The following is a 22,483-nucleotide window of genomic DNA, read 5'->3' as shown; positions in this document are numbered from 1 at the left end:
CATATCCAAAGTTGATATTTGGTTTTATGCTCTCAGAAAAACTCTTAACTTGCAGTAAGCCTTTTCTTATGATCCATATTTCTACTTGCCTAAGATGTGTTTCTGAGCATATAAAAAATAAGACAGTCTACAAAGTCTTTCCAGGAGAAACAAATGAGAATGCTGGGAAAAAATTTTGTAAATATTATTAAAATCGTTATAATGCTTATTAAAAAAAAAAAAAAAAACTTGTTAAATTTAAGTGGAAACAGTACCGTGATGCTACTTTGACCCTAATGAATCTCAATTCAATTTTGCAGACCTGGAAATTTTTAGGTTCTATTTTTATGACATCTGTGGGCACAAATCCAACCCCAGGGTATTAACTGTGGGAGGGTCCTACTGGTAATCCCTTTTCCCAAACAGCTGGAATTCAAAGGTGGCATCTACATGACAAGATTAAAGCTGAAGTAAACACAGTCTATACATTTCCACTCTCAAGGGAGTAAAAGAAACTTGCAAGTTTGATGTAAGGAAGTTGACAATGATATGGAAATTAATACTTGAAATTATGATTACTAGCTGGCACTTGTGTGCATTTTTAACTCATATTCATGTCATATGAATGTATAAAAAAGCCTCAAGCCAGGAATTTGGATTATCGTGATGCTAGGCAGCAATGCTAATAGTTGCCTATGGATGCAAATCTTCATTGGATGAAGGAGAAACATTCATTTTCAACATCAAAGTTGAAGGACAATCAACAACAAAGAGTAAAAATTAACCAAGAACTCACAGAAGCAATGAACTTTGAGAAAAAACCAGCAGGAAAACACTCTCAAACTTCATTTGTCATTATCACATTGTATAAAACAAAACAATTACTTTGTTTAATGACATAAAAGTTAAGCTTGACTATATTTATAGAGAATGAGGACATTCATTCTCTGTAGAAAAGAGTTATAGCAGGTATACAAAAGAACTATGCAGAAAATTTATAAGTTAAATCTATATTATTGGAATTAAAAACAGAATGAATGAGTTAAGCAAATTAAACAGAGTTGCAGAAAGAATTAATGAACTGCTGGACATGCTGGTGTATACCTTTCATTCCAACAACTCAGAAGGTTGAGGCATGAGGAACAAAAGTCAGAAGCCAACCTCAGCAAGTTAGTGAGACCCTGTCTCAGAACAAAAAAATATATATATATAAAGAACTAAGGATATAGTTCAGTTGTAAAGTGTTCTTTGGTTCAAACCCCAGTACAAAAAAAAAAAAAATCTGTGCAGAAGAATTTATTAATAATTTAGTACAGGGCAAATAAAAAAATGAAAAACTTGGAAGAGAGGTTAAAAAGTATGGAAGATAAAAGGGATCAAGTAAGGTTTTAAAGAAGGCAGCAAGCAGACTAGTTGTTTGAAGAGCTAATTATGAGAATTTTTCTACAGTTTCTTCAAAGAAAGACACCAATTTAAATAAATAAATTTAAGAAGCCCAATACATCTCAAACCTATAAATAAAAAAAAAATTGTGCCTAAAATTATTGTATGGAAGCTGTGGAATACCAATGGCAAAGGTATTTTGAAGGTTACTTGAAGAGAAAAATATTTTCACTTCATAATGTAAGAATTTGGGCTGACCCCTCCACAGAAATAAGGCCAACTGAAAATAGATTATATTATTGATGTGCTTAAAGAAAATAACTGCTGACCTATGACACTATATGCCTGGGGAAATATTTTAATAATACAATTAAAATATATATTTTAGAAATCAAGATTGAGAGTTCACTAAAGATATGATAGAGATTTATAAATGATTACTTCAGAAATAAGGAAAGTGACCACAGATGGAATGTCTATAATGAAAGAAGAAATGAAAAGCAAATAAGCTAGCATATGACTAGATAAATTTAAACATTTCAGGTAAAAAAATGATAATGTATAATAGGAATTTAGAAAGCAGTAGAGAATCAAAATCCTTGACCCCATAACTTATGTCAGGATGAGAGTCAAAGGAACAAAGTATGCTCAGATTGTTTTGTCCATAAATGTGGTAAGAATATCAACTGAAGTTTTTTAGAAAACCTGTATATGCATTTTGCAATTTTTAGAAAAATCGACATAATAGAAACAGTAGATAAATTCTCAAACAGTAGTAACAAAATTAGTGATAATAATTTAATCCATTGATCTAAAAGAAGGCAATGAAAAATTAACATCAGAAAAAATAGAAAACAAAAAATAAGAAGGTACATTTGTATCTAGATATGTCCACTATTATAGTAAATGCTAAGTGCTAAGGGTAAAATAAAATGATTGTCAGACTCTCTTGAAATAATAACATAAGCACATGCTGTTCAAAAGAGTTGCTTGTAATATATAAGGATACTGAGGGCATAATAATAAAACATGGAAGAATATAAATGAAAATACTAATTAAATAAATGCCTGGGTGATATTAGGCAAAGTAGACTTTCAAAAAATAAAGAATAAAGATTGGTTTATAGTGATGAAATCTTCATTTCATGCAATTTTTAATTTGCATGTCCTTAATAGCACAACCTAGAAATAGATAAAGCAGCAAAGAGATGGAACTACAAGAAGAAATTTTAAAATAACTAATACCTATTAGAAGATTTTAATACTTTCATCTGTTAATCCAACTTGAATCAGTAGGCAAAAATAAACACCTATGTAGAGAATCTGATAACTTGCTTATCAGATTTGACCCCCCCAAATCCTAGTCACATTCCAAAACTGATACTGTTTCTTTTTTGTAATCATACTGGGGAAAAAAAATCTAGTATATATTGACCTATAGAAAATGTCAACAAATTTGGAGGATTGAAAACAGTGTACTTTTTCTTTCTGACCAAATTCAGTTAAGTAAAAAAATCAAAAGCAAAAAGATAATCAAATATGACCAGAATGTTTAAAAATGAAGCAACTCTTTGCTTACTGGGTTTTCCTAATGTGTGACTTATATGTACAGAGTCAAGATGTTCACATACCCCAAATTGCCTGTCCTTTTCCCCACTCTTTGTTGGAAAGCATTATATACTGACAGCATTGTCTACCTCCTTGCCTAAGGTATCATTTATTGTCCCACTGACTTCACCTTAGTTCAGGCTTTTACCAATGGTGGTATTTTCTGTGTAACTTCTCTTCTCTCCGTGGTTTATGTTCTTCCTATCTGTTACAGCATTTTTCCTAAAATAGTAATAATAGTAACAACAATAATATGGTTAAAATCTGGAAGGTCCCCTCAAAAGATGGTGTGTTCGGTAAATCAGTAGTGTTCAGAGGTGAATAAACACATAATAAATGATGTAATCCCATCAGTAAATTAATTTGATGGATTAATAATTTGAATAAACTACTGGGTGAAAACCAAAGTCAGGTGGCATGTAGCTGGAGGAAATAGGTTATTGGGGATATAGCCTTGGACTATATCTGTCCCTTTCCTCCCCTTCTCTCTCTCCCTCTTTCCCCCATACCTACTCCCTCTCTCTCCCTCCCCCTTCCCTTTCTCCCTCTCTCCCCTTCACCATTACCCTCTGTCCCCTTTATCCTCTGCCATGCCCTTTCACCATGATGTTTTTGCCTTAAAGTCTGCCAATCACAGACTGAATACTGTGAAACTGTGAGCAAAAATAAATCTTTTCTTCTTAAATGGTTTATGTCAGGTATTTTGATTATAGTGATGAAAAGCTAATACAAACATCAATAATAATAATTTTATCGTGTATATCTTTTATTGATTTTTTTTTTTTTTTTAGTTTCACCAATACAAATAGGATAAAACTCAAAACTCCATAGCATGACACTCAAGATCCTTAAATAGACTCTCTGCCTCTCCTTGTTTATTTCTTCCCAACTCCTCATGGTCTTTTGTGCATCTACTATGCTACTCCACTTGCATTTTTCTGAAATTCCCTCCCTTCCCCCTACCTCCTCAAGCACCTACTGCTTTGTCAGGAAGCCCACCTCTTACTGAGTACCTATCTGACTATGTCCTGTGTATCTGGAAGACACAGCTTGAATATCCCCTTTCTTAAAATTGCTTGCTTAGTCAGTCCTCATGATATCATTCATTTCTTCGTTACTTTCTACCTGGAATTATTTTCATAATTCAATTGTGTACGTTTTATAAATGTCTGCCTTCTGTGTTGTTGTGAAGTATGGGAAGGCAGGAGTTTTTTGTTTGTTTTTCCTTGCATATTTTTTGAAAAATTCTTAGCACTTTTTGAAAAAAGTCTTAAAGGAAAAAATTGGGAGAATGGATAATATTGAAACAAATAAGGCATATTAAAATCATCTGCTGAAAGTAGTAAGAAAGATAAGTCCAAGATTGAAAATGAGAAGTGATGCCAATATTACTTAAAACAAATAAAAAAAAAACAGATGAAATAACATGTAAAGAATATTATATTAGGCACTCATAGTGTTGTAGTCTTAAAACCTTTTAGAATTTTGAAGTAAGGCCCATTGAATACAGTTGTACAGATTTTATACAACATAACTCACAGGGGAGGCATGTACATCTAATTAAGGAGGGAATTTGGTGGTACATCCCTGTAATCCCAGGGACTAGGGAGACTGAGGCAGGAGGATCATGAGTTCAAAGCCAGCCTCAGCAAAAGTGAGGCACCAAGCAACTCAGTGAGACCCTCTAAATAAAATATAAAATATAAAATAGGGCTGGGGATATGACTCAGTGGTGGAATGCCCCTGAGTTAAATGCCTGGTACCAAAAAAAAAAAAAAAAAAAAAGAGGAAATTATGTTGTGAAATGTACCCCTTAATGGTTGTAGAGAGTTCGATAGAATGAGTGAATCACATCATTACAGCTCAGGAAATAAGTTTAATTTATTATGATAATTGAGACTTTTAAGACAAGGACTATTTTTTTTTACACTTTAAATAATAAAAGAAGTGTATTTTATATACTTTAAATGGGTGCAATTTAAATATTGGAAATCTTAGCATCAAAAAAAAAAAACAAGGTTAGGTACCTAATGTAGCAAATTTTAATTACTTGATAAAACAAATCACAACTACACCAGCTAAATGAGCCATTGCAATGGGTTAAAAAACACCTCCACCTGTGGTATGATTTGCAAAGTTTGCTTAAAATTTACAAATGAATATTATGACTTACAAATAATATCATAACAAATAATTTAGAAAATAAATGTATATAATTGTGTTGCCTACTTTATTAAATAGTGAGTATCCAGAAGCCCATGGACTGTGCCTCACAGGGGAATAATTAGAATTCACAAATGCTTATAATAGTTTGAAGCCTCAGCTTTATTCTGTATTTCATATCAAGAACAACATTTGGTGGCTGGCAATATAAATAGTCATGACAATTTTTTTTTTCTGGAAAACAGAAAGAAAAAAATAAATAACTCTGCTTGTTTCACCTGCAAATGCTTTTGTGAAGCAATGAGGCTTATTTACTGTCCACACTCAGCAAATCACATTTCCCAGCCATAGCCAAAATTCCTGGGTCTAAATATGTTCTCCACCCACCTCTTATCCTCCTTCTTTGCAGACTATATTCTTAAGAATAGATTATCATAATAAGAATAGCCAATATGAATGGCTTATTGCAAGACTCATTCATCTGTTTTAATATATCTTTTCTACAGATCCCCCTGCTGTGGAACCAGCATTTCTGGAAATCCGGCAAGGACAGGACCGAAGTGTCACCATGAGCTGCAGGGTACTGAGAGCCTATCCAATCCGGGTGCTGACCTATGAGTGGCGCTTGGGCAATAAGTTATTAAGGACGGGTCAGTTCGACTCTCAGGAATACACAGAATACCCAGTGAAGAGTCTTTCCAATGAAAACTATGGGGTTTATAACTGTAGCATCATAAATGAAGCTGGAGCCGGGAGATGCAGCTTTCTTGTTACAGGTAGGATTCTAAAGGTTTGGCTTTTTTATATTTTTTGTATTCTTAGAACAAGAGATCCTAGGTCCATATCATTGTGAGAATGAAAACATTTCATAATGAGCAGTTTTACCAGGAAAAGTGTATTTCTTTAGTTAGAGTTTCTGTTAGTTTATTTTCAAGGCAAGTCTATCATAGTAGTTAAAATTGTACCTGTGCCAATAAAATTGTATAGAAATTTATTGTAATTCAGATGAAGTGAGTAATGAGATTCATTACTTTTAGTATATTAGTAATAAAGTGGCAAATTTTGTAACTAGCATTATTTAGCTCAGATTGCAAAATGTAAACAGAAATCTGCTCTGATTTTCTTAATAGCAGGATCATTTTGTTTTATTTCTTATTTATTATCTTTCAACATAGAATGACTCTCCATTTTATCCTTGACTTACCAAATTTTCACAAATAAGGTAGGAAAAAGGGAAAATAATAAGGTGTGTCTGGTATACAATAAATTAGGAAGAAGTGCAGATAATTTTGATGTCATTATCTTCTGAGTATTTCCTCTGTATTGTCTTCAATACTTTAAAAAATTATTTTCATAAGCTATATACTAAAGTGAATGTTATTTTTGAGGCAGGATTTGAGTATATATTAAAAGAAATACTCATTTTCATTGTTATTTTGTCCTAGGTAACATTATTTACAATAGTGTGTATCAGGAAAAAAAGAAACTGGACATTAAAATGTTTAAAATATTCCAGACATAAAAAAAATGTTCACTAATCATATGAATTCTTTGTTATTACTTACGAGAGAACTCTCTGAATATAATTTGCTTTGAGCCAGTTTTGCCTCCTGAAATGAAATATTAGAGAGGTAAAGTGCCTGACTTACCAAAGAGCATGACTATATTGTGAGCTGAATCTTGCCACCTCTCAGTTTCACAAAGCTTTTCATTAAGGTTTATTTCACTCCAAGGTTTTCCTATTTTGATTCTTAAAGTAGACTACTAATGCAAAACCAAAAGATCCTAGGACACTGCTGTTTATCTGATGATCAGACTTCCAATTTAGAAATATTTACAAGGGAAAAAGAATGTAGGTTATTACTCAGTGGGTATTTTAAATGCCTCCTTTACTTTCAATCTTTTTTTATGCATTATTTTCCATACCAATAAGAATTTTTAAAAGACAGTTATTCTTTCACAAATAGGTCATCATCTTGCTTTCATTCATGAATTCTCTAAAAAACAGAAATACTCCTTAAAATTAATTACATCCTTTTCTTCAACTTTTTGGCTTTAAGCAATTCATAATTCTCTATAATTACATTGTATCCCACCTTTTGACTAGAAGGTTTAGGTCCATGCTGTTCTTCAAGATTTTTATTTGTTCTATATTATGTAACTCAAATTCTAATTTTGAACTAGAAGACAAGTTGAGATCAGAAGAAACACTAAGCTTCATTGTCTCACTCACAATCTATAAGACGCCACAAGTAGATTTGATAACTACGGAATGGAATAAATACATTCTGCATTGCCTCATGGAAAGAGAAGGAGACCCATGCATTAACTTGTTTCCAGTGTGCACTTTTCAATCTTTAGGCCAACTTTATCGTTTCAAGATCTCCACATAAATGAAATATTGTTTTAAAAAAGAGAAAAGGAGGCAATTGAATCCCAAATACAATATAATCCAGGAAAATATATATTGGAAGAGATGTTTTCTTAGGATCTGGTTTTCAGAGTATCTAGAAGGAACTTTGAAAGACTATTTATTTCTTCTATCAAAATATATCAGAAGCAGTATTCCTTATGAATTTCCACAATTCAATACTCTTCGAAACTAACAGTTATTAGAGAATAGAAAATATTCAAAGATTCAGTTATTCTTTATCCACAAAATAGATCTTTAAAGATAATTTCTGTACTTCTTAAAAACTAAATTCACGAAGAAAAATTTACAAGTTTATTTTTATAATTAATTATCAAGATCATTTCTTCACTTGCCATATATGTTTTATACTGACTTGATCTCAGTGCACTCCAGAATGTACAAACTGAACTATAAGGCACTAACATCTATGCTTATTTTAGTTTCCAGGAAAGCTGAAACATTTATTCCCATTTTTATCTTATTTATCATGGGGTGTGATGTGTCAGAGTAGGGGGTGAGAAAGTGGGATTGTGCTTACTAAGGCATTAGAGGGCATGTGAAAATATTTCCCTGTTAGGCAAAATAAGATGGTAGGGTAAGATATTTGGGTAATATGAAAGTAGAAGCAAATAACCAGCCTAGTTTTTAGAGAATATTTTCTACAATTCTACAAAATATTGGGTTTTGCATTTTATATGATAATATTATAACAATTTTGTACAGTTTAAGTAAGCTTTGTTTGTTATGGTAGGAACCCAGAGACCATTCCCCTGTTCCTCTGTGGAAATCTTTACAAATTCTAAAGAGTAATGTGATATATTAATTTATTGGAATTAACCTATGAACTTTCAAACTTATCCAAATGTGCTTATGTATCATAGAAATAAACATTTGTATTTTAATAGATAGATCTTTACCATTACAGCAGATTTCAACTGCAGCATGAACTGACTTTATGACATGTTCAAAACAGCCAAATATTCACCTTTTGAAAAAAAAATCTTAAATGCTCTCAAAGACCTAAGTTTATTCTTATGTGGCAAGGTTGAGTGTCATTCTATGTAATATGGTAATACATAGCTTGATCCAGAAAAAATAAAGCAAAACAAAACTCAGCAGTCTGAAGCGACTAAATGGATGAAGGCTGGACAAAAGATTTACTGATTGAATGAAAGAAAACTGTCTGAAAAAAAATTAAATGAAATGTGGTGAGGGTGAAAGAGTAGTTCAAGTTGGAAACAAAACATGTATTTTGTAGTGAGCTAACTGAGGACCCCCAAAACATATGCCTGTGTCCTAATCCCTGGAATCTATGAATATCATATTACATGGCCCAATGTGACTAAGGTAAGGATTTTAAGAGGAGAAGCATCTCGTGGGTCATCTGTGAGCTCTGATGCTGTAAATTGTATCCTTAGAAGAGAGAAGCAGACGTAGCTGGAGGGTGAAGTAGGCAATGTGATCATGAATGAAATAGTGCAGCTGTAGCTCACAGAACCCCTGCAACCACCTCAAGCTAGAAGAGGCAGCAAGTTATTCCACTCTGGGGCCTCTGTAACAAGTCTAGCCTAGTAAGACCCTGGCTTCAGACTTCTAGCTTCTAGATCTGTGAGTGAATAATATCTTATGCCACCCAGTTTGTGGTAATTTTTTATGTCAGTCTTAGATGACTAGTAGATATTGTAACTCACTATTTCAAAGGACTCCTCCCTTTAAAATGCTGCAAGATGAATAGAACTGCTTTACCAGGTATCTGCCCCTCTGACGACATAAGCAAGGCTAGAGTGCTGAGCACTTCACAATTCAGCATAGATGTAGGCCATGATTGTTCATGGTTCCTGAACACCTAATTGGAACAAGCTTATAGATGCAGGAGAGAGAGCCAGTGAGGGAAAATGATCTGGGAGGTTTCATTGACCACCTCCATCAGTACTGGGTTGGTTTAAGCTATCCATTAGCAAAGACCCACAGCAATGCCACAGAATTAAAACCACAGTATCATGGAATTGAAACAACAGTGCAGACAAAAAAATTCCAGAAATTGATTATCTATAAAAGCAAATGAAAGAGGATCTGTGAACAGATTCTATTGACATTATCAGAAATTAAGATGAAGGAAACTTTTATTTTTTTCAACATAAAGAATTAGGATATTTATAACAAAATGCCACATTGATTCATAAAGTTTTTAATTATGTCTTGAATTTTTCTAATCAATATTCTTAAATATTTAGCAATTGAGAAATCAGTTCTAAATTATTTCAATTATGCTTCCAGTAACCATTCTTTCTCTATATTTCTTCCTTTTAACATGCTGCTTCTGATAATGTTTCTGTTAGAATTTTTATGTGTCATTGGATAAACAAGTTAGACAAAAAGAAAATGCATGATGTTAAAAAGAAATTTTCTTTTATGGTTTTTGATGAGTTAACTTAAAAAAATGTAGAAACTCTCCTGTGACAATATTAGCATTGCTTTTTATTATACTAGATTATATGCCAAAGAAAATAAGTACAAAATAAAATTGCAAGCAAAGTTTCCTATATAGGCCATAAAGTAAAAGTGAAGTGCCCTTCTAACTTCCAGATAGTACATGCATAGAGTCCAATTAAATTTAAATTAAAATATTAAAGAATGATGTCCTTTCCAACAGTGAATATATATTCTATAATATTTTACTGTATAAACTACAAATTATATTAAGTATAAAAGTAACACTATTTACAGGTATCTACTAGATGTGAAGTACAATATTGGAAACCAGTAATAGGACAATAAACACTCTTTCAAAAACATCACCAGTTTTTTATTTGCAAAATATCTTGCAATTATTATTTCATTTTGATTTCTATTGCTCTTTTTAGGTCTTATATATGGTCTTCTGAGATATAAATTTGTATCTGATCTTTGAACTTGCAACCTCATTCTCTTTTAGTCTACTTTCCATATTTTGGGGATGTTTCTGGACAACCTATCTTACACTTAAGTGAGAAACAGTAATGCTCAGCAGGCCAATAGGATGATATGCAAATTTTTCAACGTCTTCAATCTATTCATTAATATTCTAGTGAAAATATAACTCTTCAGCTCTCACTCTGTTTTACTGGTTAATCCAAACTCAATTCAAATTAAGTTTGCTGCTCTCTACCAAATCATTACATCTCTTTAAACTCTGTACCTTTGTACACAAGGTATTTTACTCTGAAATATGGTCCTTTGGGTATTCCTCTTCTAGAGTTATGGAGACCTTTGTGTATGATTTTATCAGGGTTATGTTGCTCTTTAGTCAGGTGACTGGATGCAGATTGTGGTAACATTATTTTATGATTCACAAATTAATAATAGGTCAATATTTGCAGAGCATCTGAAAGTATCAATAAGTTCCAAGTAATCATAATTTAAATATGACAAAATTATTTCACTCAGGTTAAGATGCCAATGAGTCATTTCTAAGACTACTATAATGACTGTATTCCACAAAATCTGCAGGCATTAGGGCTCTTCCATCTCATAGCCCTAATGGCTACTGAAATTCTAACCATTACTTCCACAATGCAGGCAGAGTAAAATCATATTCACACTTTTTTGGGGAATGCTTCCCAATAATTTCAGACATAATTTAGGCATATTGTTTTATCTGAAATAATAATGGGTATAGATTTTATTATAAAAAGATTAAATCAGACTTTATCTCCTCTATATTTTAAGTTCATTTTAATTGAAAAGATTGCAATGAAGACAAATTGAGAGCATCAAGGAAATTCCTGGGTCTATGGTTTTATCTCTGTAACCATTGTATCACTACTGATATTTAAACCCCCTTTTCAAGAGCGATGAACATTCAGAGTCAGAATAATTTTGAAAGATAAGAAAAGTAATTTAATCATGGACTCTTAAAAGATTTTATTGATAACCACAATGAAATGGAGGATACAATATTTCTTACTAATTTCTGCATAATAAATTAATATGAATTTAACCTCTTAAAACAACAAAATTTATCATCTTGTAGTTCTGTGTGTCAGTAATCCAATATTGACTTAGCTAGATTCTCTGTTCTAAGTCTTACAAGACTAGTCAACCTGTTGGCTGGAGTTTGCTCTTATCCAGAGGGAATGGGGAAGAAATCACTTCCAAATTTAGAGTAATAAAATAATTAGGTTCCTTGTGGTTGTACAATAGAAAATAAACTCAAGTAGAAAATACATAATAATTCCTAATGAATCTTAATGTATAGCAATCTATACTGTATAATGTGATTCCACATATAATCCTTCTCATTTCAACAAACCCTGATACATTTGCAGAACAGATAGGATTGCCCTCCCTTGGTAGGTTAACCAAGGCTCAGAAAACCAAGATTAAAATAATTCAAGATCTTTTTGACACAACTCAGTGATTATTTTATTTTATGAGTGGTGCTAAATAAATTTTTGGATAAGTAAGACAGATGAAACATAGGTGAACCTATACAGAATTATAAAAAGTAGGGATAAAAATCTAAGCATTAATCAAAGAAGTTAGGCATATCACTTAGAAAAATGTACTAAAACATATACTTTTACTATATATCTAAGTTTATATGATATTTTAGACAAATTTTATTTTCTTTCCAGTAAGCATGTCATGAGTAATCAATATAACATACATAAATGAAAACCCCAATTTAATTTTGTAATATTGTCACAGCAATTTGATGGCTTTTTAAAATTCTCTGTGTCACTCATTTTCTTTGTTATAAAATTATGTAACTTCTTCAGTGAAAAATTCAAAGCAATGTGGTTATCAAGATCTATTACTGTACTCTTTTAAAAGCAAAGCATTACAATATCAAAAATTAATCTAATGTAGAGTTGAAACATTTATATTTTATTAACTTCAGATGGTTTAAAATATTGACAAATTAAGAAAATCAGTGACTCATCTGATATGCTAATTTCTGAATAACATTTCAATGGGAAGTAATAAACCAGATAGAGTTTAGGTGTAAATTCTTTTGTAAGAGTTAAAGAATATGGTAAATATGCAAATTAATTCAGATTAGCAAAATTAAAGTAGATTTTTTTAAAAAGAGTTAAATATAAAATTTGGTAATATGGCAAAGGCAGAAGGAAGGTAACAAAACTGATGATTGGATTCAGGATAATTAAATTAAAATTAAAAATTAAAAATCCAGGTGCATCCAGAAATAAAACACAAGACAGAAAAATTGGGATGGCCTCTGCTATGTATTGACTTGCATCTGCAACCAAATTCATATGTTGAAGCCCTTACTCCCTATGTGTTGATATTTGGAGAGGGGCCCTTTGGAAGGCAATTAGGGTTAAATGAGGTCATGAGGGTAGGCCCCTGAGTTGATAGGATTAGTGCCTAAATAAGAAGAGACACTTGATTTCTCACTCTTCTCAACCATGTGACAACACAGTGAGGAAGTGGCTGCCTGCAAGTCAATAAGAGAGCCCTCACCAAAACCAACCAACCTGCAAAATGTGACAAAATCAATTTCTGTTGTTTAAGCCACCTAGTATATCATATTTTCTTGAAACCTGAGTTAACTACCATAGCCTATAGTAGTTGTAAGAGAAATGTCATATCAGAAATCATAGAATCATATTAAAACATGGAGCATAGTATAAGGGTCCGGCGAAGCGTCGGAGGGAGAGACCACAAGAGACCAGCTTCATGCAATTGGCAGAAGAGGTTTTATTGATTCATCATGCTGAGGCTCCAGGCTCACTCAGGAAGATAGAGCAGCCCAGAGCCCAGAGCAGAGGTCAAGCAGTGCTTAAGTACACTTTTTGGAGGGGGTGGGGGCTTTGCATACATCAGAACAAATCATCATGAGGCACGGGAAAATTGAACAACAACTCTGGGACATGATTAGTACATTCATTGGCGGGAACAGATTGGACGGGGGTGATTGTCCACTTCTAAGCGGGGTACACATTTAAACTGATTGGTTTTGGGGCTTGGATGCCTACGTGCCGGGCTACTCAGAGTCCCAAGTTATTAGACAACCAGAGGAGTCAGTGAGAATATTTACTGGGCAGTTGGGTATTGTCTTAACAGCTACAGGGATTACAGGTTTTGGGGGTAGCAAAGGAACTTAACAATACTTGGTCTTTTACTTTTTAACCCAAGCCCTGCAATTTAGAAACTTTACAATGTCCGGTTTTTTACACTTTAACTCAGGCTCTGCGGCTTAGAATCAGCTTAGAAATTTTACCTTTACAGTAGAAGTGAATTATCTTGGTTCTGATGGAACTCTTCTGGATAATTTATTGTGTTTGTAGTTTTTATCCCTTGGTCATTGCCTAAGGATAGTTGTCCCTTAGGTGAAAGCTATAGATGGCTTCTAACAGTTCAGCCTTATACAAGCCATTTAATCTGTGACCTTGGTTAATTTAGCTATAGAATTGGAAATGAGAAGTCTGCTTCACAAGATTCACATAATTTTGAGAGTATCAGTTTAGCTAATCAATGTGAAATGATTTAAATGAAAAACATTATGATTATAGAAAGGTAAGAAAAGAGGATTTCCATATTTATCCATAGAGAAGTTTCTTTCTATTTCAGTAACACAACACAAAAAAATACTACCGAAAAATGTTGGAGATTGGCTAAGGGATGACTGATCTCAGAGAAATAGTCAGTATTCAATACACACTTGAGCTCTGACTGGGAGAGAGAAGTGTGATGAGATTATTAGACTGATACAAAAGAACAAAATAAGCTATTCTAGGGATAGTCTGAGAGAGGACTTTGTATTGAACGTGAATTTTTTTCCTTCTGTATATTACTCTGGGTAAGTGATTGTATATCTCTACCATGGAGCAGGAAGGATCTACTCTAACTTGAAATATTAGTCAGGGAAATTGAGAGAGAATAGAGCCTGGCTAGAGAACACAGTGTACCACGATAAGGGCAGGCAAGGTGGTTGGCTCCTGGAGTTCCTTCTCTTCCTTTTCCCCTATCCCAACACATACTCTTTGAAGCTGACCATTCCTGAGAGAAGTGCTACCCTAGGATAACAGCAGTAACTGAGGCTGGAGTATTAGAAATTTTGAACACTGGATGGAGAAAACTTTTGAAGGGCATAGGTAAAACCAGAATTTTTCCACTTCTACTGGTAGTTGGAGTCTGCCTAAGTTACAGTCCTCTGGAACTGAGAAAACCTGTGGTAAGGTATTAACAGCTAATCAAGGCAAGAGATGCTTGCTGACATCTGATCTGAGGAGCTAAGCTGGCAAAGCCCTTTCATTCCAGTACCATTGATTGACAGGGATTGTGTCTCTTAATGATGGGCTATGCCCTCCAGCATTGTAGCAGAGCCAGAAGCTCACTGCCAATTTCTTCTTTCTGGGTTCTTATCTCCCAAACTTGAAGAATGAAGTCCATAGACAATTGAAGAGTGAGTGCAGAAGAGTAAAATTTATTCTTGTGGGGAAATTAGAGAGATAGAGCTCTTGTAGGGCAAGAGAGGACCCAACATGGGTTGACACTTGAGTGTGCTAGAGATTTATATAGCACTAGGGTCAACACTATTTGTCCATATTTATGCTAATAAGGGCTTGGAAAAGTATGGTTACACATCCAGGCTTGCACACCTCCTGCCCACACTACTGTGGCCCATGCTTGCCCACCCTGTTCTAGTCCATGGGTATATCTCCCCACCACCCACTGTAGCTAGCTACTGGATATGAAGTTAGCTTCAGAGGTATAAGAAGATAGAGAATGATGAAACTGGTACTGCAACCAATACCTCTCATTCTGAAGCACCCTTTTCCTTTACCTGGAGGAATGTAAGCAAGAGCCTAGGCCATCCTCACTCTTGCAGGCAGTGCCAGCCAAGGCAGCTGGAGTTCTCCTAGGATTAAGACACAAAATTCAGAACAAAACTATTATGAGAGAAAGAAGATGAATGGAATTATCTATTTCGAATTGGATAGGAGGAATAAGAAACAGAATAATATTTTTAAATACATAACATTCATTCTCAGGGAAAGCAAGGAAGATACAAAAAGTATGACACAGCAAAAACAGCAATGAAGACAAACCATTTAGTGATAATAAGCTTAAAAATATAATTGTTGAAATTAATAATTAATTTGCTAGATGAAATTTACAGAATAAATGTAGCCCAGGAGTGTGGAAGATCTGGCTGAGGAAACCTCCCAGCAGAGACCATAAAGAGGAAGTGACTTTAAGGGACATGGAAGATGAAAGCAGCAGGATTCATATCTGCTGAATAGGATTCCCAGAAGGAGGAGATCAAATAGGGAAATAAAATGAAATGAAGACAAAATAACTTTTTTTTTAACTTGAAAAAAAAATTAAAAGAGCTAAATGTTTGTGAAAGGGCTCACATGTTAGCAACAATACATTAGGAAGAAAAAAATGTTTTGTGCTTTAATGATTTTTAATGAGATTTAGGAACATCAATGACAAAAAGAATTTCATAAAGTTTCTATAGAGATAAAGATGATCATTTATTTATATAGGATTTGGAATTATATTCACATCGACTTCTGACAACTTGATATACAAGAAGATAATGAAGTACCATCTTCAAAATATTAAAAGAAATGTATTTAAAAAGGCTGAAAATTTCTCCAAATTTATGAAACACTTGAACCCCTAAGCATATCATGGTACAGAAAACAAGAAAAGTACAAAGAAAATCAGATGAAGGTATACATAAATTTTATTGCAGGAAAGACCAAAGAGAAGATCAAACCCTGAAAGCAACCAGAATAACAATGATATTCTGATGTTATGCATAACAATTATCTTCTCATTAAGAATAATGCAAGACAGAAGGCAAAGGAAAAACATCATTAAATTTTTAAATATCTTTTGAAAAGGCCATCAATTTTATAATCCAGTAATTCTGTATCCAGTGAAAATATACTTGAAAAATTAGAGTTAAATAAATATATTTTCATGAAAAATTAAAGCTAAAGAATTGGTAGTTCATAAAACTGTACCATTAAAATACATTATGACAAATGATAATTGTAGAGTGAAGGCAAATGTTGTCAAAGAAAACATAGATATATAGAAAAAGAAATGCAGACAAGATAGAGTAAATAAATGGGAAAAGATAAAGAAAGATATTTCTTTTTTCTTGTGATTTTCCTAATAAACATTTGCATAAACAGTGCTCACAGCCTGAGGTCTGTCAACTGTGTTTATGAATAAAGGTTAGTTGGAACAGGATTTCCACAGTATTTATGTAGGGCCTATAGAGCACAGCAGCCCAGGAGAGTTGAAGCAAAGCAATCCTTTGATTCAAGCCTAAAATCTTTAATATCTGGCCCTTTAAGAAAAGTGTACCTTTTAATGACATATTAGTTAGAGTTCATACATATTTAGAAATCAAATCTGATAACAATAGCTCAAGTAAGGAGATTAATTTGAATTGTGCTGTTAACATTTGTGAAGTGGCAAATGAGAAGTGAATGAGGACCTTAGAGAGGTGTGAAATGTGATATATGAAGAGATGCAATATTGACTCTAAATAGAAGGGATATGTTAAAATTGCCTAGTTTAAGCCACACAAAAACTTCTTAGACATTTTTTTTAAAGCGGTTCATCAAAGCAACGTAAATATAAATGAATTTATTCAAAATACCACAGGAAAAAAGCAAGATATAAACAAAATGCTGAAAGGACCAAGAAAACAAAAAGCAAAATGTTTTAGCTTTGTTACAGATTATGTTAAATGTAAATGAATCTAACATTCCAGTTAGCAGTCAGAAAGTGTAGGACTTGATTTTTTTTTTTTTTTTTTGAAGCAAGCTATCTATAAAATACCTCCTGCTGTTCACCAGAAATACACTTCAAATACAAAAACACTGAAAGGAAAAGGGTAAGTACATAACATGCAAACAAGAAGATAAGAAAGTGGCTATAATTATCTGATTATCAGAAAAAGTAGATTTCATGATATTGAAAGCCACATTTAATAATAAGACAAGAATTTACAAAGAAGACATAATGGTTCTAAATATGTGTACACCTAGTAATAGAGCTTCAAAATTCATGTAAAAAGAACTACCAGGAATAGTAGACTTTCTTAATTTTAGTTGTACATTTTAATACCTATCAATCAATAATTGGAAGAATTATATAGACAAAAATCACAGAAGTTTTAGAAGATATTAACTACTATGAAGCAAGTTATATTGATTTACTGTACTCAATGTTATAAACTATACATTATTTCAAGTCCATATGGAATGCTCTTCACAGTGGATAATATGCTGATTGAATACTTTCCTTCTAGGATTAGGAGCAAGACAAAAGTGTTCAGTCTCAACAGTCACAGATGTTATTCTGGAGGTCCTTATTCTGCAAAAACACAAGAAAAATGTTTCAGATGCATTGGTAAAGAGGAGTAAAACACTATTTACAAATCATATGATTGTTTTGGTAGAAAAGTCTAAGGAATTTATAGGAAAGCCTTTTTAATTTAGTAATGATGTAGTATAAAATCAGTATGAAAAAAATAGTCATATTTCTAAATCCTATTGTTCCTCAATATCTGCAGGTTCCTACACGTACCAGAATCTGCAGACGCTCAAGTCCTTTATATAATCTATGCACATCTTCCTTTATATTCAAAATAATCTCTAGATTTTTATACTACTGAATACAATGTAAATAGCTGCTATGCTATGATATTTATGTAATAATGACCAAAACAAGTCTGTATATATTCAAAACAGCTACAATTTTTTTCCAAATATTTTCCAGTGATGGGTAGTTAAATCCATGAATAGACAGGGCCAACTGTGATATCTACAAATATTTGAAACTTAAATGTAAAAAAATAATTTCTAATGATCCCACATGTGAATAAATTTAATAAAATATATGTTCACTGAGAAATATTTACTCTGAAGTAAAAATTATTCCTAAGTAAAATAAGACCCAAATGAATGGAGAAATATCACATGCTCATGGATTGGAAGAGTCAATATTGTTTTGATGTTTATTCTGTCCAAATTGATTTATAGATTGAATGTAACCCTAAACATACATCTTGTTTTTTGGTTTGTTTTTGTAGAAAGTGAAATGTTTATTCTAGATTTTATGTGGAAAACTATGACTCAACTCCTCTAGGTAGTCCTATGTAGGAAAAAAAAAAAAAATGAACCAAGTTGTACTGCCTGACTTCAAGGCTCACCATAAAACCACAATAATTCAAACACTGTAGGGTGTGTGTGTGTGTGTGTGTGTGTGTGTGTGTGTGTTTGTAAAGAAAGATCAATGGGACAGAATACAAAATGCAGAAATAGACCTCTATGGATACACATATCATTCATATATGATCAAATGAGATTTTTTTTTTCAAAGTCTCCAGTACCATATATCGGAGAAAAGAGAGTTGTCTGAATAAATTGTGCTGGAACAACTGAAAATCTACAAGGAAAAAATACATTTAAAATAATTCCTCATACTACCTGGGAGTACATAATTGATGGTAGATATACATGTAAGATGATAAATTATAACATTCTAGAACAAAACACAAGACAAAATTCATACAAATTTGGAAAAGGCAAAAATGTCTTAGAAAGCCAATAAAAGCACCACTCATAAAAATATTAGATTTCATTAAAACCCCAGTCTTCTTTCTGTTCCTGCAAAAATATCATTAAGAAATGAAAAGACAAGACATAGACTGCTAGAAAATATTTGTGGGCTGGGGTTGTGGCTCAGTGGTAGAGTGCTTGTCTAGCGTGTGTGAGGCACTGGGTTGGATCTTCATAAAGGTATTGTGTTCATCTACAACTAAAAAAAAAGCAAAGAAATATTTGAACTACCTGTATTTGTCAAAGGACTTATATATCTAAGGACTGGGGTGGGGCTCAGTAGTAGAGCACTTGCCTAGCATCTGCAAGAGCTTGGGTTCCACCCCAAGCACTGCAAACCAAACAACAAAAAAGGACTTCCATCTAGAGAATATAAATAATTCTTATAACTAAATAAGGGAAACAATCCAATTTAAAATTGGAAAAGATTAGAATATATATTTCACAGAACAGAAAATAATTGATTCATAATCTTATGAAAACGGTTACCCTCACTAGTTATCAGAAAAATGCAATTTAAACTACAGTTATTATGTTACACATATGTAATAATGCCAAAGTTAACAACTGACAATACCAAGTGTTGGTGAGGATATAGAATAACAGAAACCATCATACACTGCCAGTGGGCATGTAGAATGAGGTTACTTTAAAAAAAATGCCTGTCATTTTCCTAATAAACTTAAATATACACTTACCAAAGGATTAGTTCTACTCCCAGATGATTACCCAACAGAAATTAAACTGTATGTTTATGCAGAAACATACATACTTTCAAAGTAGCTTCATTTGTTATAGTTTCAAACTAGAAACAACCCAAATATCTATCAACAAGGGAAGGATAAACAACATTTTATCTATTCATGAAGTGGAATTTTACCGAGTCCCATATTCATAAAGAACTGCGAACACATGCAATATTATGGATGAACAGAATTAAAAAACAATATGTTAAGTGAAAAGACATAGACACATAATGTACATATTTTGTCATTACCTTTATATGAGTTTCCTGAATAGGTAAAACTAATCTTAGTAATAGAAAGTAGATTCTTATTTGCCTGAGATTGGGGATGGAGGTGATTTATTACAAAGGGAAACATACTAACTTTGTGCAGTGAGGAAATCTATATCTTGATTGGGACACTAATTACATAGTAATATATTTTTCCAAACTCATCAAAATCTATACCTAAAAAGTATTCATTTTTTAATCCATTCATCTACTGAAGGGCATCTATGTTGGTTCCACAGTTTAGCTATTGTGAATTGTGCTGCTATAAACATTGATGTGGCTGTGTCCCTGTAGTATGCTCTTCTTAGGTCTTTTGGGTATAGTCTGAGAAGGGGAATAGCCGGGTCAAATGGTAGTTTCCTTCCCAGCTTTCCAAGGAATCTCCATACTGCTTTCCAAATTGGCTGCACCAATTTGCAGTCCCACCAGCAATGTACAAGTGTACCTTTTTCCCCACATCCTTGCCAGCACTTATTGTTGTTTGACTGCATAATGGCTGCCAATCTTATTGGAGTAAGATGGTATCTTAGAGTAGTTTTAATTTGTATTTCTCTGATTGCTAGAGATGGTGAGCATTTTTTCATGTATTTGTTGATTGATTGTATGTCCTCCTCTGAGAAATGTCTGTTCCAGTCCTTGGCCCATTTGTTGATTGGGTTATTTGCTTTTTTGTTGTTTAACTTTTTGAGTTCTTTGTATACTCTAGAGATTAGAGCTCTATCTGATGTTTGAGAGGTAAAAATTTGTTCTCAGGATGTGGGCTCCCTATTCACCTGGCATATTATTTCTCTTGCTGAGAAAAAACTTTTTAGTTTGAATTCGTCCCATTTGTTGATTCTTGGTTTTAACTCTTGTGCTATAGGTGTCTTATTAAGAAATTTGGGGCCTGCCCCTATGTGATGAAGATTAGGACCAACTTTATCTTCTATTAGACACAGAGTCTCTGGTCTGATTCCTAGCTTCTTAATCCATTTTGAGTTGACTTTTGCGCATGGTGAGAGAAAGGGATTCAATTTCATTTTGTTGCATATGGATTTCCAGTTCTCCTAGCACCATTTGTTGAAGATGCTATCCTTTCTCCATTGCATGGTTTTAGCACCTTTGTCTAATATAAGGTAGTTGTAATTTTGTGGATTTGTCTCTGTGTCCTCTATTTTGTACCATTGGTCTACCAGCCTGTGGCATTTATACACAATGGAATATTACTCAGCACTAAAAAATAATAAAATCATGGCATTTGCAGGCAAATGGATGGCATTAGAGCAGATTATGCTAAGTGAAGCTAGCCAATCCCTAAAAAACAAATGCCGAATGTCTTTTCTGATATAAGGAGGGTGACTCAAAATATGATAGGGAGGAAGAGCATGAGAAGACAACTACCACTAAATAGGGAAGAGAGGTGGGAGGGAAAAAGAGGGAGAAGGGGAGTTGCACGGAAGATGGAAGGAGAACCTCATTGTAATACGGAATACATATATGATGTTGTAATTAGAAAAAGAAAAAAAAAGTGAGTCACATTAGAGTGGATAGAGAGAAAGGATGGGAGAGGAGGGGAGGAGTAGGGAGTATAGGAAGGGCAGCAGAATAGACAATATGATTGATGTATGTACATTCCATGTATGCATTATATGTCAAATTACATTCTACTGTCATGTATGACTAAAAAATAAATAAAAATTTTAAAAAGTATGCATTTTATTATATGTAAATTATGCCTTATTGAGGTACTACCGAGTAAATGTATGGTTTTACCAACTAAAGTAGGCTCAGGAATAGAAAGTGTTGCCTAGTCTCTAGTGCTAATTATGTTTTACATATATATGTTCTAATCCATATTGTGTTACTATATATGTGAAATAACTTTTAAAAAGTGTTTTACAAGAATCCTTTGTTTTTCCTCTCTAATAATCTTCAAAACACTTTCCTTTATTTGGGGCTCTAACTAGTTACTCCTCACAGTATTTTCTTTTACGATAACCACCATTCTCTTTTGTAAGTTATATTCCTTGCTTTAAGAGGTAATGACTATTTCACAAAGAATATAGACAGACTAATATATTGGAAGTAAAGGTTGCCTATAAAAGTTGAATTAGAAAGGCCTAGTTCAGGTTTGGGGTGCTTACTATTTTGTAAGCAGAGGCTTTCAGTGCTGATGGAATAAAGGGCAAGCACAGATATTTGCCGCAGTCTGGCTGGGCACAAATCACCGGGCCGCCACAAAGCACTTGTATGTTCAAACAGGAAACTTTATTGCCCGAGCTCCACCAGCACTCCATGCACACTCTCCGGGAACTCTCCCAGCTCTCCCCCAGGCTCCACGCC

General features: G+C 33.3%; 1 protein-coding gene across 2 annotated transcripts in view; it reads left to right on the top strand.

Annotated features, from left to right (window-relative positions):
• Nucleotides 1–22,483, top strand: part of Mdga2 (MAM domain containing glycosylphosphatidylinositol anchor 2) — a 758,737-nt gene that overhangs the window by 635,624 nt on the left and 100,630 nt on the right. For both annotated transcript variants that reach the window (XM_076848261.2, XM_076848262.2), the window contains exon 9: nt 5,640–5,909. In XM_076848261.2, the coding sequence (XP_076704376.1) occupies nt 5,640–5,909 (270 nt within the window). The remainder of the gene's footprint in view (nt 1–5,639; nt 5,910–22,483) is intronic.

This window comes from Callospermophilus lateralis, chromosome 3 (assembly GCF_048772815.1).
Source record: "Callospermophilus lateralis isolate mCalLat2 chromosome 3, mCalLat2.hap1, whole genome shotgun sequence".
Classification (NCBI taxonomy): Eukaryota; Metazoa; Chordata; class Mammalia; order Rodentia; family Sciuridae; genus Callospermophilus; species Callospermophilus lateralis.
This window is presented reverse-complemented; position numbering and strand designations above follow the sequence as displayed.